Source organism: Canis aureus, chromosome 16 (genome assembly GCF_053574225.1).
Source record: "Canis aureus isolate CA01 chromosome 16, VMU_Caureus_v.1.0, whole genome shotgun sequence".
Taxonomy (NCBI): domain Eukaryota; kingdom Metazoa; phylum Chordata; class Mammalia; order Carnivora; family Canidae; genus Canis; species Canis aureus.
In genome coordinates this window covers 58,054,519-58,068,559 of record NC_135626.1, presented here as the reverse complement: position 1 = coordinate 58,068,559, position 14,041 = coordinate 58,054,519, and the positions used below count along the sequence as shown (strand labels likewise).

The window sequence follows — 14,041 nt, the reverse complement described above, 5'->3', positions numbered from 1 at the left end:
TAGTCTGAAAACGTTCCAGTGATTCTGATATTCTGATTTTTCTTCCAACTGACACTGACATAGCCCTTGATATGTAATAAAGTACTTTATATAGGTCTTAAAAATTTAACACTTAACAGCAGTAAGTTTTATAGAGTAACAACAACCCAAGTTAACTGCTATTTATGATCTCGTGTCTCCTTTTGTCCAGTTAGCTTTGAAACGACCCCCACCTTTAATCTTTGGTTTTTGTCAGACACCCTTTTGCCACCTGACGGCTTTCGCTGAAAACTGCAGGCAACTCAACCTTCTAAAAAGCAAAAATACAAGATCAGACAACCTGCAATTTAGTGAGGCTTATAACTGACCAAGAGCTAAGAGGTGCAGAACAAGTCAATAACGGACTAATATTTGACCTAGTCAGGGAGGTAGGGGGAAGGCTTTCTTGAGAAAGAGGGTGCTGGTTTTTGAATCTGAAAAATGAGGAGATAAACCTGAGAGAAAAAGAAAGTGTGTTCCAGAATGGTAGGTATCTCCTATTGAAAAAGCCACGAATCTCTTTTCAAACATTATAAATTAGGGATCCCTGAGTGGCTCAGTGGTTTAGCTCCTGCCTTCAGCCGAGGGCGTGGTCCTGGGGTCCTGGGATCGAATCCCTCATGGGGCTCCCTGCACGGAGCCTGCTTCTCCCCCTGCCTGGGTCTCTGCCTCTCTTTGCCTCTCATGAATAAATAAAATGTTTAAAGAAAATCATAGATCATTCACATTTGACACTCTTCTTAAAGTCCAGACAGAACTAAAAGCGAACAGAACAAGAAGAACAAGAAATCTTCCGAAGTGAATAAAAACTTTTAGTAAACCCTGGCCAGCACGGCACAAGAGGCAGAAGCCAAGCTCACGGTATTGAGATGCGAAGCTTAGTTCTGCGGAAGAAAAAAAGCCCCAGTTCCTCTGCTCGGTCGGTGCCCGCTCACTAGAGCGCTAGTCCAATAGGAAAAGCGAGGGAAGTGGGATGGGAAAGTCAGGAAGACACGAAAGGGTGAGGGAGCGAGGCCTCCGAGCCAGGCATTTCTGAGTAAACGAAAATGTGGGGAAACAGCGACCACTGCGACCCAAACACGAGCACCTAGCTAATGGGACCTCCGAACTGTGGCAGCGAAGCTGAGGGAGGAGGCCGGGAGCCTCGCGGGAGGTGGAAGCAGACACAACCCTCACACCGCGAAGACGAGGCCGGTGCGAGGCGCCCTTACCGTGACGGTAGGCTCGCCGTCGAGTTCCTCCATTGCGCCTCGCCTCAGCAGCCTGGAACGAGCTCGGCCGCCGAAGCTCCCGGCTCAGGCCTCCCGCTCACAGCCGGCTGCGAGAGAGGACCCCCTCTCGGGCGCCTCCCGCACTGCCTGCAGGCCCAAACCCCCGGCGCGGCAGGGGCCCCTCCTCTCGGCCACGATCCTCCCTCCGCGACACTCTACACGTGCCCCTCCTTCATGGCGGGCGACAACACGACAGGGAAAACAGCGCCGGGGTAGCCGGTCCTCACAGTAACCTTCGGCCAGGTCAGGCGCCGCCGCGGGCAGCCCGGCACCGGCCGGGGTAAAGGCCCCCGGAGACGGCGGGAGCCGCGGAGCGACTGCGACTGCGCCTGCGCGAGCTGAGTCGGCTGCTCTGGGGCCGGAGGCGAGTGCAGTGCCTGGCTCCCGAGTGAGCGAGCCCATGGCGTCGCCTGACTCTAGCTCTTCTCGTTCCTGTCTGGTCTGCAAGTTCGGCGCAGCTGCTTCTCTCAACGGTATCCGGTCCTTGCCCAATCCCCGTCGGCCCACTGGGCTTGTGCATCCAGGCGGTCGTCGCCACTCCCGCCCTAAAACGCTCGAAAGCACGCGTACAAAATTGATGCGGCCGAAACAACTGTGAAATGGAGACAGCTGGGCTTAATGAAATACAAATACTGGTTTGTTATCTCACCAAAGCAAAGGAGAAAAGGACACTCAAACCACGGAATCCCAGACCTTTGTTATGGAAAACTCAGAAGTGTCCCGGTTGTTTAAAGGAGTGATTGATTTTGTGAATACCGTATTAGCAAATACGTACACAGGGAAGAAAATAGGACTGGTTCTAAATTCCCAAATAAGCGACTTTTTGATCGAATTGAAGATAAATCCAAATTTAAAGGTAAGTCTTAGGAAAAACTGCCTGAAGATGTGGCAGCTGCTTTAACTTAGAAATTTGATCTGAAAACAAGACATAATTCTAAAACGCTCCCTTCCCGGAGGTTCTTCTAAGCGGCCTATTTGAATTGGAAGAAAAAGACGACTTGGAGTGGTTGGGAAAAACACTGTCACCCAGATAGTTTATTATATTGAGGTACAGATTAAGCAAAGGAAAAAGAAAATCCCGGTCTCTGAAGACAGCTATCCATAGGATGAACTTTAATGTAGTTTTGCACAAAATTCCACAGTTCTACCTACTATGTCTTGATGCATTTTCCAAATGTTTCACAGAGTTACACTGATTTGAGTGTTTCTAACATCAGTGCTGTGGGTATGATGTCTGAGAAAAGCATTCATGTCCATTTCCTGGGAGTAAAAAGAGGCCTAATATTTTCTGAAAAGTAAAATGAACATTCAAGGGGGTGCCTGGCTGACTCTGTCAGTAAAGCCTGCAGCTCTTTATTTTTTTATTTTTTTTTATTTTTTAACATGTGACTCTTGATCACACTGGGTGTCGAGATTACTTAAAAATCAAATATTGAGGCCCCTGGGTGGCAAAATGGGTTAAGTGTCAGACTCTTGATTTTGGTCAGGTCATAATGTCAGGATCGGAAGATCAAGCCCTACGTTGGGCTCTGCACTTAGCATGGAGCCTGCTTAAGATTCTCTCTCCCTCTTCCTCTGCCTCCCCTACCATGCTCAGTCTCTCCCTCTCTCTCTCCCCCCAAAAAAATAAAAATTAAAAATGATAATAATTAAATATTTTTAAAAATGAAAAGTAAACATTCAATAGCAAATCAGTTTTAAAAACTGAGGGCAGGGATCCCTGGGTGGCGCAGCGGTTTAGCGCCTGCCTTTGGCCTAGGGCGCGATCCTGGAGACCCGGGATCGAATCCCACATCGGGCTCCTGGTGCATGGAGCCTGCTTCTCCCTCTGCCTATGTCTCTGCCTCTCTCTCTCTCTCTCTCTCTCCCTGTGACTATCATAAATTAAAAAAAAAAAAAAAAAAATTTAAAAACTGAGGGCAGCCCCAGTGGCTCAGCGGTTTGGCGCCGCCTTCAGCCCAGGGTGGGATCCTGGAGACCAGGGATCAAGTCCCACATCGGGCTCCCTGCATGGAGCCTGCTTCTCCCTCTGCCTGTGTCTCTGCCTCTCTCTAGGTCTCATGAATGAATAAATAAAATCTTAAAAAAAAAAAATTGGTTACCGTATCTGCTCTGGCTATTCAAAATTCTCCCAGCAGCAGAAGTTAAAAGTCAGACTTAATAAGACATTGATAGAAATCATGCCTAATTTCCTTCAGAAAAAATTATTCTAGGGAGTAGGATGAGGAGAAAGAAAAAAATAATAGGATAAAAGACCAAAAAGAAAGACACCTTTCTCAAAGAGAGACCTGAGGGGGAAAAAAAAAAAAAAACTATTTGAATGACAAAAGACCTTGGAGAATTTTAGTACTACAGTTTCTTCATATTTTAAGATTGCCATTTGAAAGGGTGCTTGGCTGGCTCCGTCGGTAGAGCATATGACTCTTGATCTTGAGGTTGTGAGTTCACCCTCATGTTGAGTATAGAGATTACTTAAAGATTAAAAAAGTAAAAAGTCAACTCTCATTTGAAAATAACAGGCACTGAAATTGTCTGACGTAGAGCTAGATAATACTGGGGGAAAGTATTGGAAACATATTTTAGCCTAAGAGCAAAAAGTTATTCTATCTATGGATCTTTTTCTTCCTCCTAGCCCCTCTCAATGTGCTTCCAAGAATGAGGTTTAATTACATAGTTTACATATTCTCTTTTTCTTACATATAATCATAAATGAATACTTTTGGAAAAACAATCAGTATACAAATCTTTATGTCTTCATCCTTCTCAGGCTCCTCCTTTCCTTATATTCCTTGGTTTAACTCCTAAATTCCTGTATCTAGACTGAAGAGTCTCATTTATGCAAGAGAAACTTCAACCTGAGATATATCAGAACCCAAGGAAGACAATAAAATATTTCTGGAATCAAAATCTCCTAAAACAAAACATACTTATTGTACAAAAGTCCAACTAAAAATCATTTTCAGTCACTCCAAAGTCAAACTAAGAATCATTCTCAGGAACGCCTGGGTGGCGCAGCGGTTTGGTGCCTGCCTTTGGCCCAGGGCGCGATCCTGGAGACCCGGGATCGAATCCCACGTCGGGCTCCCGGTGCATGGAGCCTGCTTCTCCCTCTGCCTCTCTCTCTCTCTCTCTCTCTCTGTGACTATCATAAAAAAAAAAAAAAAAAAAAAAGCCTGGGGATCCCTGGGCGGCTCAGCGGTTTAGCGCCTGCCTTGGGCCTAGGGCGTGATCCTGGAGTCCCAGGATCCAGTCCTGCATCAGGCTGGGCTCCCTGCATGGAGCCTGCTTCTCCCTCTACCTATGTCTCTGTGTCTCTCATGGATAAATAAATAAAATCTTTATTAAAAATAAATAAATAAAAGCTTTTATTTAAGAAATCTCTACACCCAACGTGGGGCTCGAACTCACAACTCCTGAGATCAAGACTTGCATGCTCTGCTGACTGAGCCAGCCAGGCCCAATAAAATCTTAAAAAAAAAAAAAATCAACCTCCACACTACTGGCATTTTGGACAGTAAAATTCTATGTTGTGAGGGCTGTCCTATGCGCTGCAAGAAGTTGAGCAAAATTCCTGGCTTCTACCCATTAGATGCTAATGATACCTCTCAACAATTGTGACAACTGCAAATGTCTCTAGATATCCCCAATGTTCCCTAGTGGACAAAATCACTGCTGCTAAGAATTGCTGGTATAGATCTTCAACCCTAGAGGAACAACTAAGTAAATATAATAGCTATGAAATTGTTCAGTTATTTGGAAGAACTATGAACAACATGGAAAAGTCTATAAAGTTGGCAGCCCGGGGCATGATCCTGGAGGTCCGGGATCGAGTCCCACGTCAGGCTCCCTGCATAGGGCCTGCTTCTCCCTCTGCCTGTGTCTCTGCCTCTCTCTCTCTCTCTGTCTCATGAATAAATAAATAAAATCTTAAAAAAAAAAAGTCTAGGGATCCCTGGGTGGCACAGCGGTTTAGCGCCTGCCTTTGGCCGGGGGCGTGATCCTGGAGACCCAGGATCGAGTCCCACGTCGGGCTCCTGGTGCCTGGAGCCTGCTTCTCCCTCTGCCTAGGTCTCTGCCTCTCTCTCTCTCTCTCTCTCTCTGTGACTATCATAAAAAAATAAAAGCCAGCTTAAAAAAAAAAAAGTCTAAAGATATTTTAATATGTTCACCTTTTTTGTCCCCATAATTGTACTTCTAGGAAGTATTCAAGAAGGACATTTTGAATAATGACCAAAAAAAAAAAACAGGAAGTAGTCTGTCTCACAGTTACAAAAGGCTTATGAATTCATTAAAAGGTAATTGTAATTGTAGCAAAATTTTATAAAGATAAAAGTAAAATTGTGTAAAAAATAAAAGGTATCTATCAATATTTATGTAGAACAAAAGACTAGCAGAGAAGGGTGCCTGGTAGGCTCAGTGGGTAGAGCATATGACTCTTGGTCTCAGGGTCATGAGTATGAGCCCCACATTGTAGGAATTACTTAAAAATAAAATATTTTTTTAAAGATTTAATTTATTTATTTGAGAGAATAAAAGAGAATGAGCACGGGGGAGGAGGCAGAGGAAAATGGGAGAATCAAGGCTCCATCAGGCTGAGCAGGGACCCTGACATGTGTCTCAATCCTGAGGCCCTGGGATCATGACCTGAGCCAAAGGTAGACACTTAACTGACTCACCCAGGCACCCAAAAAACAAAATCTTAAAAAAAAAAAAAAAACTAGTGGAGTATTATTAACTAATCATCAAAAAAAGTCATCTCTTATAGGGAACTGTTGAATTACTATATTGTACACCTGAATCTAATATAACACCGTATGTTAACTACCTGGAATTAAAATTAAAATTAAAAAAAAAGAAAAAGTCATCATTTAGCATGTTTACCAGATGATTTTAAATTCCAAAGTAGACCAAAAAATTTTCTACAATTAGTATTTCTACAATCATGAAGATATTTACATGTGGATAAAGACCAAATTAAAATTGAGATAAGGAGCACCTGGGAGGCAAGTCAGTTAAGCACTAGACTCTTGATTTCGGTTCAGGTCATGATCTCTGAGTCCTGAGATAGGCCTTGTGGAGGGCTTGAACCCACAACCCCAAGATGAGTTCCATGCTCTACCGACTGAGTCAGCCCCTAAATTTTTGCTCTTTAATTTTTTTTTTTTTTTTTTTTTTTTTAATGGTAGTCACAGAGAGAGAGAGAGAGAGGCAGAGACACAAGCAGGCTCCATGCACCAGGAGCCTGACGTGGGACTCGATCCCGGGTCTCCAGGATTGCGCCCTGGGCCAAAGGCAGGCGCTAAACTGCTGCGCCACCCAAGGATCCCAATTTTTGCTCTTTAAAGATAATTCCCAGGGGCAGCTCGGTGGCTCAGCAGTTTAGCACTGCCTTCAGCCCAGGGCGTGATCCTGACCGGGTATCCAGCCCCACATCGGGCACCCTGGATGGAGCCTGCTTCTCACTCTGCCTGTGTCTCTGACTTTTTCTATGTTTTTCACGAATAAATAAAATCCTTAAAAATAAATAAAAATAGGGATCCCTGGGTGGCTCAGCGGTTTGGCACCTGCCTTTGGCCCAGAGTGCGATCCTGGAGTCCTGGGATCGAGTCCCCGCATCAGGCTCCCGGCATGGAGCCTGCTTCTCCCTCTGCCTTTGTCTCTGCCTCTCTCTATATCTATCATGAATAAATAAATAAAATCTTTATTTAAAAAAATTTAATAAATAAATAAAAATAAAAATAATTCTCTGGGGCACTTGGGTGACTGTCAGTTGAGCATCTGACTCTTGACTTCAGCCCTGGTCTTGAGCTCAAGTTTCTAAAGTCAAGCCCCTCATTCGGCTCCACCCTGGGTGTGGACCCTACTTAAAAAAACAATTAAATAAAAAAAAATAAAAATTAGGGATTCCTGGGTGGCTCAGCGGTTTAGCACCTGCCTTCAACCCAGGGCGTGATCCTGGAATCCCGGGATTGAGTCCCACATCAGGCTCCCTGCATGGAGCCTGCCTCTCTCTCTGCCTGTGTCTCTGCTTCTCTCTCTGTGTGTGTCTCATCAATAAATAAATAACATCTTTAAAAAATTAAAAATTAAATTAAAAAAATAAAAATCCTTTCCTGATACATGTTTTAAATATGTACATATATACATATATTGATACATACATATGTACACATATACGAATAAGGTCTTGTTTGTGAAAATTTGCTTTATAGCCCCAATAATACCTGACCACAGAGGACTTCAAGTTGAGAAACAAAATCATAAATGTGACTAACTATTGGAGGAATAAAAGCTGCTCTAGCCTTGTGGCTCTTAAATTTCAGTGAGAGTCAGAATTACCTAGAGTGCTTGTTCAATCACTGACTTGTCCTCTCCATTACCAGAGCTGCTTTCTCAATAGGTCTAGGGTGGCACCCAGGTATTTGCACTTCTACTAAATTCACAAATATAGGTGATATTGTTGCCCAAGCAACCACCCTTTGAGAACCATTCTTTCAGCTCTCTTCTCTACCTCAGGGTGAGAGTGATCAATCACAAAAAGGAGCTGGAAGGGACGCCTGGTGGCTCAGTGGTTGACCTTTTGCCTTCGGCTTAGAGCATGGTCCCAGACCCAGGATCGAGTCCCACATCAGGCTCCCTGCATGGAGCCTGCTTCTCACTCTGCCTCTCTCTGTGTGTCTCTCATGAATAAATAGAGTCTTTTTTTTTTTTTTTAAAAAGGAGCTTGAAAAGTATAGGTATCACCTATATCTGGCACGACTGCAAAATACAAGCCTTGCTCGATTTGTTTCTGTTCATTTTATGAAATAGTCTCCAGTCACTGGGCCCTACTTGAATTCAGTAATGGACAGAGGAGGACTGGAATGTTAATGGAATTAGAAGAAATTGTCATTCCAGTGTAAAAATTGCATTCAGGAAACCCAATGTAGGCATTTTTAGTATTCTCATGACAAAATACTGTTACCATCACTATGTCAATAACCATGTATCGATCACTGGTTCTCAGGACTTTGTTACTTGCTGAGACTACAAAAGTGAATAGCAATGACAACTACCCTCAAAAAACTTACAGGGCCATCCTCTGAGTTATGTGTGTGCAATATGTATATTACTAGACAGTGATATATGATATTGTGAAGTGGGACAATATTTCCCTACAGTTATACCCCAGCTGACACATTTAAAGTGCAATATAGCAGGTTCTTGGCTTTGACTGTTGGCACTATCTTAAGTCCCATCTTTGCCGTGACGCAAAGATAGAAAGTTGGAAGTTTTCTATAATATCACCATTCTGCCTCCAGATTTCCTGTAGTATTTAGGCATTCAGTATTCAGTGTTCCTGCAGTGTTCACAGAGATAGCTCAAGTACTCAACTAACCTTTGTTAGAATGTGAAGGAAATTTGATGTTATAAACCACGTTTTAGTTGTCAGTGCTATAAATTCAGTTATGTGTTTCTTAGGGTTTTTGGCAAAGACTTAAAGCTCTAAACAAGACTCTGTGATTCTTGTTTTCTTACCCCTTGTAGGAATATTGTTTTATCTTTGGCAGCTGGCCCTGAGGAGTACCTTCTGGCAGGTCCGCCCTACCCTTACTTACCCTCTTATACCAATTATTGATATTTAATTAGATTTCCTTTTTTTTAAGATTTTATTTATTTATTCATAGAGACACAGAGAGAGAGAGAGAGAGAGAGAGAGACAGAGGCAGAGGGAGAAGTAGGCTCCATGCTGAGAGCCCGACATGGGACTCGATCCAGGGTCTCCAGGATCATGCCCCGGGCTGCAGGCGGCGCTAAACCGCTGCGCCACTGGGGCTGCCCTAAATTAGATTTCTAGAGGAATGAGGCCTTTCTTGTCCAAGTTCCTACCTAACTCCTTTTTTTTTTTTTTTTAAAGATTTTATTTATTTTTGTGAGAGAGAGAGAATGAGCATGGGGAGAAGGAGGGGCGGGAAAGAAGCAGACTCCCCACTGAGCAGGGAGTCAGGCACGGGGCTTCATCCCAGGGCGGGGGGGGGGGGGGGGGGGGGGGGGGGGGGAGTGGGAAGCTGGATCCCAGGACCTGAGCCAAAAGCAGATGCTTAACCAGCTGAGCCACCCAGGCACCCCCTACTCAACTCATAATGGTAAAAACGCTCACCACAGGATTCCCTTCTCACCACTTCTCTCATCCTTCAGGATCCAGGAAGGGCCCAAGGTGTTGTAGATAAAACTGCAAATGAGACAGACAGGTCTCTGCTTTCATGGAACTTTCATTCTGGTGAGAGACAGTCAAGCAAAAATTTAAGTCAAAACAACTGGTGCTCCTGGCACTATTCTACGATTTTTTTTCTGCTTGTTTTCTCTCTTCCTTCCATAGGGATCTATATGCAGTCCTACAGTAACTAAGCATTGGGTTCTGAGTTGGAAAGCCCAAGTTTGGGCTGCCTGGGTGGCTCAGTGGTTGAGCGTCTGTCTGCCTTTGACCCAGGGTGTGATTCCAGAGTTCTGGGGTCGAGTCCCACATCAGGATCTCTGCAAGGAGCCTGCCTATGTCTCTACCTTCTCTCTGTGTCTCTCATGAATGAATAAATAAAATCTTTAAAAAAAAAAAAAAAGGAAAGCCGAGTTCAACAGGATTCTGGCTCTTCCTTTTTTTTTTTTTTTAAGATTTTATTTATTTATGAGAGACAGAGAGGTAGAGACACAGGCAGAGGGAGAAGCAGGCTCCATGCAGGGAGCCCGATGTGGGACTCGATCCCAGAACTCTGGAATCACGCCCTGAGCTGAAAGCAGATGCTTAACCACTGAATCACCCAGGCATCCCTGGCTCTTCGATTTCAAGCGGGGTGACCAAGTTGCCCAGACTTTCTTCTTTTTTCTTTAAAGATTTTACTTTTTTTTTAAGTTTATTTATTTATTTAAGATTTATTTATTTGAGGGGAGGCCCCGGTGGCGCAGCGGTTTAGCGCCGCCTGCAGCCCGGGGCGTGATCCTGGAGTCCTGGGATCGAGTCCCACGTCAGGCTCCCTGCATGGAGCCTGCTTCTCCCTCTGCCTGTGTCTCTGCCTCTCTCTCTCTCTCTGCATCTCTAAGAATAAATAAATAAAGACTTAAAAAATATATTAAAAAAAAGATTTATTTATTTGAGAGAGAGAGAGAGACAGGCTCCATGCAGGAAGCCTGACATGGGATTCGATCCTGGGTCTCCAGGATCATGCCCTGGGCTGCAGGCGGCGCTAAACCGCTAAGCCACCCAGGGATCCCCAAAGATTTTACTTATTTATTCATAAGAGACACACACAGAGAGGTAGAGGCAGGCAGAGAGAGAAGCTGGCTCCATGCAGGGAGCCTGATGTGGGACTCATCCAGGGTCTCCAGGATCACGCCCTGGGCCAAAGGTGGCGCTAAACTGCTGAGCCACCCAGGCTGCCCTTGCCCAACCTTTCTATGTCTCATTTTCTTCATCTGTAAAATAGGGACAATAATAGAGGTTTTGTGAGGGTCAAGGACTTAGCACTGAATCCCCAGGTAATAATCACTCAATGAACACCGACCATTGTTCTTTTCTGTATCTACTACCCCTTTTATTTTCTCACTCTAAAGCACTCTTTTCCAGAGCACAGCCACCCTCTTTCCCACCTCTATAAAAATGATGGAGGGAGAAACTTTATGTTGGAAAGTTTCTATCTTCTCACATTTCCCCCTGCTGGAAATTGGAAAGAGATTCTCACTATACAACTTTAGTAGATTCCCTAGGTTCAGTTCACAGAATTCCACTCTGCCATTGGAATATATATTGCTCACACATTTGAATATGCTTAACTACTTTTTAATAGGATCTCCTCCTTTGCCTGGAGGTGATTTTGTAATTTAGCATAATTTTGGAGAGGAAGGATATTGTAAGACACACCTGTCACCCAAATACTAATGACTAAACAACCATTTGATTTTTGGAGGCCCTCCTATATTAATAAGGGTAAGTTTAACATGATATATTCCATTTTGATGGTTTTCCCATCTTATTAGGCTAGGAGGATATGTAATGGCAACAGAAGACATAGGTTCAGGAGAGCAAGGATACCATTTTTCTTTCTCTATGGTACCTGGCACAGCATGTTCATTCCCTGGCATACAGAAGTTCAATCAACACTACTTGCCAGCTGTGTGGTATTGGGCAAGTTACTTAACTCCTCTGGCCTTCGGTAGCAAATAAATACTACACTTACTTGGAAGGGTTTGTGTAAGGAGAAAATGAGCTAATATTAATAAATCCCCACTCAGCGACTGCCGCCTGGCAGTTGGTTCTCTTCCCCTTTCACTTCTTGTGTATTTCCTACCCACCCCAACCTGATTATGTTATTTGAGTCAGGGACTTTGCCCAATGCTTAGCATAGGACCTTACACATAGTCATAGCTTCAGTTTACCTATTCATTGAATCTTTGAGTCCTACAGTGACAAAAGCTTAGAGTTGATGGAGAGCAGGCACATTCAGGAACCCCAAGTAATTGAATATGACTGAAGCAGAGACTTCCAGGAGGAAATGATGAGAAAGTGCTAGAATGGTTCGCCTGGATTAGCTCTCAAAGAGCTCTGTAGGTCTATTTAGAATTTTGGACTTTACCCTTTAAGGCAGAGGATTGCCACTGAACCTAGGAGTGGTAGAAACTTTTTCTTTTGTTTTTACTTTAGAATGGTTTGTGGTTCTCAGACCAGGGTGCAGCAGAATCACCAGGGAAGCTTGTTAAAAACGGGGGATTCCAGAGCCACACTGCCCAAGAATATGCATTTATTTTATTTTAATTTTGAGGAATATGTATTTAAACTGGTACCCTAGGGGTGTCCATCTGGCTCAGTTGGTAGAGTATGCAACTCTTCATCTCAAGGAGTTGAATTCAAGCCCCATGTTGGGAGTAGAGGTTGCTTAAAACAAAACAAACAAAAAAATGGTACCCCAGATGATTCTGATCCACTCAAATATACAGGCACAAGAGAGACATACCTTACAAAAACACCAACAAAACAGAAGGCTATTGCAGTAGACTTGGGGTAAGCTGACTTGAATTCAGGCTTCCCCCAATCAATCTGCCTTTGTTGGCTTGTCTTACATCTAGGTTCTTAAGCCTCCTCTTCCCCATGAAGGATCATCTGGAAGCCCAGCAAATGCAGACTAGCCCAGAAACCAGAGGCTGAAGAGAAGTAGCTAGATTTGGTAGGCGTTTAGAAGGTGGAAGAGACAAGACTCTGGCAGCCCGGGTGGCTCAGCAGTTTAGCACCGCCTTCAGCCCAGGGCGTGATCCTGGAGACCTGGGATCGAGTCCCGCGACGGGCTCCGTGCATGGAGCCTGCTTTTCCCTCTGCCTGTGTCTCTGTTTCTGTGTCTCTGTCTCTCATGAATAAATAACATATTTTTAAAAAGAAGAGATAAGACTCAAAGATCCATTCCATGTGGAGGGGCAAGGATGAAGAATAGGGAGTCAGGATGTCCCCTGGCTCTCTGGCTTGGAGGAGCAACAGTTGTAATGGTGTGCCATTGGGTGAACCAAGAACTCAAAGGAGAAGGGCATGTCCCGGAGGGTGAAAGGAATTTTGGTTGGGATATGCTGAGTTTGAGGTGCCTCTGGGACATCCAAGTGGAGGTGTTCACAGGTCAGTTGGATTTGTGGGTTGGAAGCTACCGCAAGATCTAGTTTATAAATACATATTTGAGAATCATTAGCTATAGGTGTAGTAGAACGTGGGTAAAATCCTCCCAAGAGAGGATAAGAGAAAAGGATCTAAAGCAAAATGCAAGGAATATTTAAGGGAAAGACAGAGGAGGAAAAAAATTGCAAAGGGATCAAGGACACGCCCAAGTCAACAGCCCAAAGTCACAGGGAGGGAGTTGAGAGGAGAAGACTGGGAAGTACAATGGATTCAGCCCAGAAATCTGTGGTGACCTTGCAGAGAGCAGTTTTAGTGGAGCTCCGGGGACAGCACCAGATTGCAGTGGATTGAGGAGTGAGTGGGAGGTGAGGGAGTGGAGGCAGCTGGCATGGACAGTCTTTCAAGATGTTTGGCCAAGAATGGAGCGAGATATGGTGGTAACTTAAGAAGGAAATAGAATCGAGAGAGTCTTTTTCTCTGCTAAGGAGGAATTAAAGAAAGTGTAGGGACGGAGGAAATAATAAAACCTACCTAGAGGAGCGGGAGGAATCCACTGCACCGAAGTCAGGATTGTTCCTAAGACAGGAGGGACCTACTTCTATTTTTCTAACCCGACCGATTGGTTTGGAGCTCGACATCGGGTGGTTCTCTCTGACGGATCCTGTTTCCTCTTGGAGGTTGGGAGCCAGGCCATGAGTAAGGAGTTTGTAGGATGAACATTTTTTCCTCAGCTAGCAAAGTACGGGTTTACCAGCAAGACGCAAGTAGGGACCGCACTGAGGCAAGAGCCCGGTGGGAAGCGGGTTGAGGCTGAAGCTTTAAAATTCCAAGGATGAGAGGCTGAGTGAGTGTGATGTTCCTCCAACCGTGTGGAAAGCTGCATTTGGGCCACCAAACAAGAGGGGTTTTTCCCAGAACCTCATTCAGGGGCCTTGACTGAGGCCCCCCCCTTCCTCCCCTAATCAATCTGCCTTCCCCGGCCGGAGTCTCACGTCTAGGCCTCAAGCCTCCTCGTCCCCACCTAGGACCAGCTGGAAGCCATTTTGATTAAGCTCCACCACAGAAGGAGGACAATACAGCCCCGCCCAGAGCCAGGCGCGCCCCCGCGGCGGGCCGGGTGCGCGTG

At 44.8% G+C, this 14,041-nt stretch overlaps 1 protein-coding gene and 1 long non-coding RNA gene across 6 annotated transcripts in view; one reads left to right on the top strand and one right to left on the bottom strand.

The window, feature by feature from the left end:
• The window catches only part of NUP85 (nucleoporin 85), a 47,413-nt gene extending 33,451 nt beyond the window's left edge, over positions 1-13,962 (bottom strand). The window contains exons 1-2 of one of the 5 annotated variants that reach the window (XM_077854189.1): positions 13,447-13,962; positions 9,430-9,546 (exon numbers count right to left, since the gene is read on the bottom strand). Coding sequence is in view for 4 of the 5 variants with exons in the window: in XM_077854191.1 (XP_077710317.1) it covers positions 1,230-1,262 (33 nt within the window). In the remaining variant the exon portion in view is untranslated. Of the gene's footprint in view, positions 1-1,229; positions 1,538-9,429; positions 9,547-13,446 lie in introns of those variants that run through there. The other 4 variants (XM_077854191.1, XM_077854190.1, XM_077854188.1 and 1 more) reach the window with 4 other exon arrangements.
• Positions 972-12,690, top strand: LOC144287012 (uncharacterized). Its single transcript, XR_013354937.1, has 2 exons — positions 972-2,145; positions 12,384-12,690. It is a non-coding gene; the product is annotated as an uncharacterized LOC144287012 (long non-coding RNA).
• Positions 13,963-14,041: the final 79 nt, after the last annotated feature.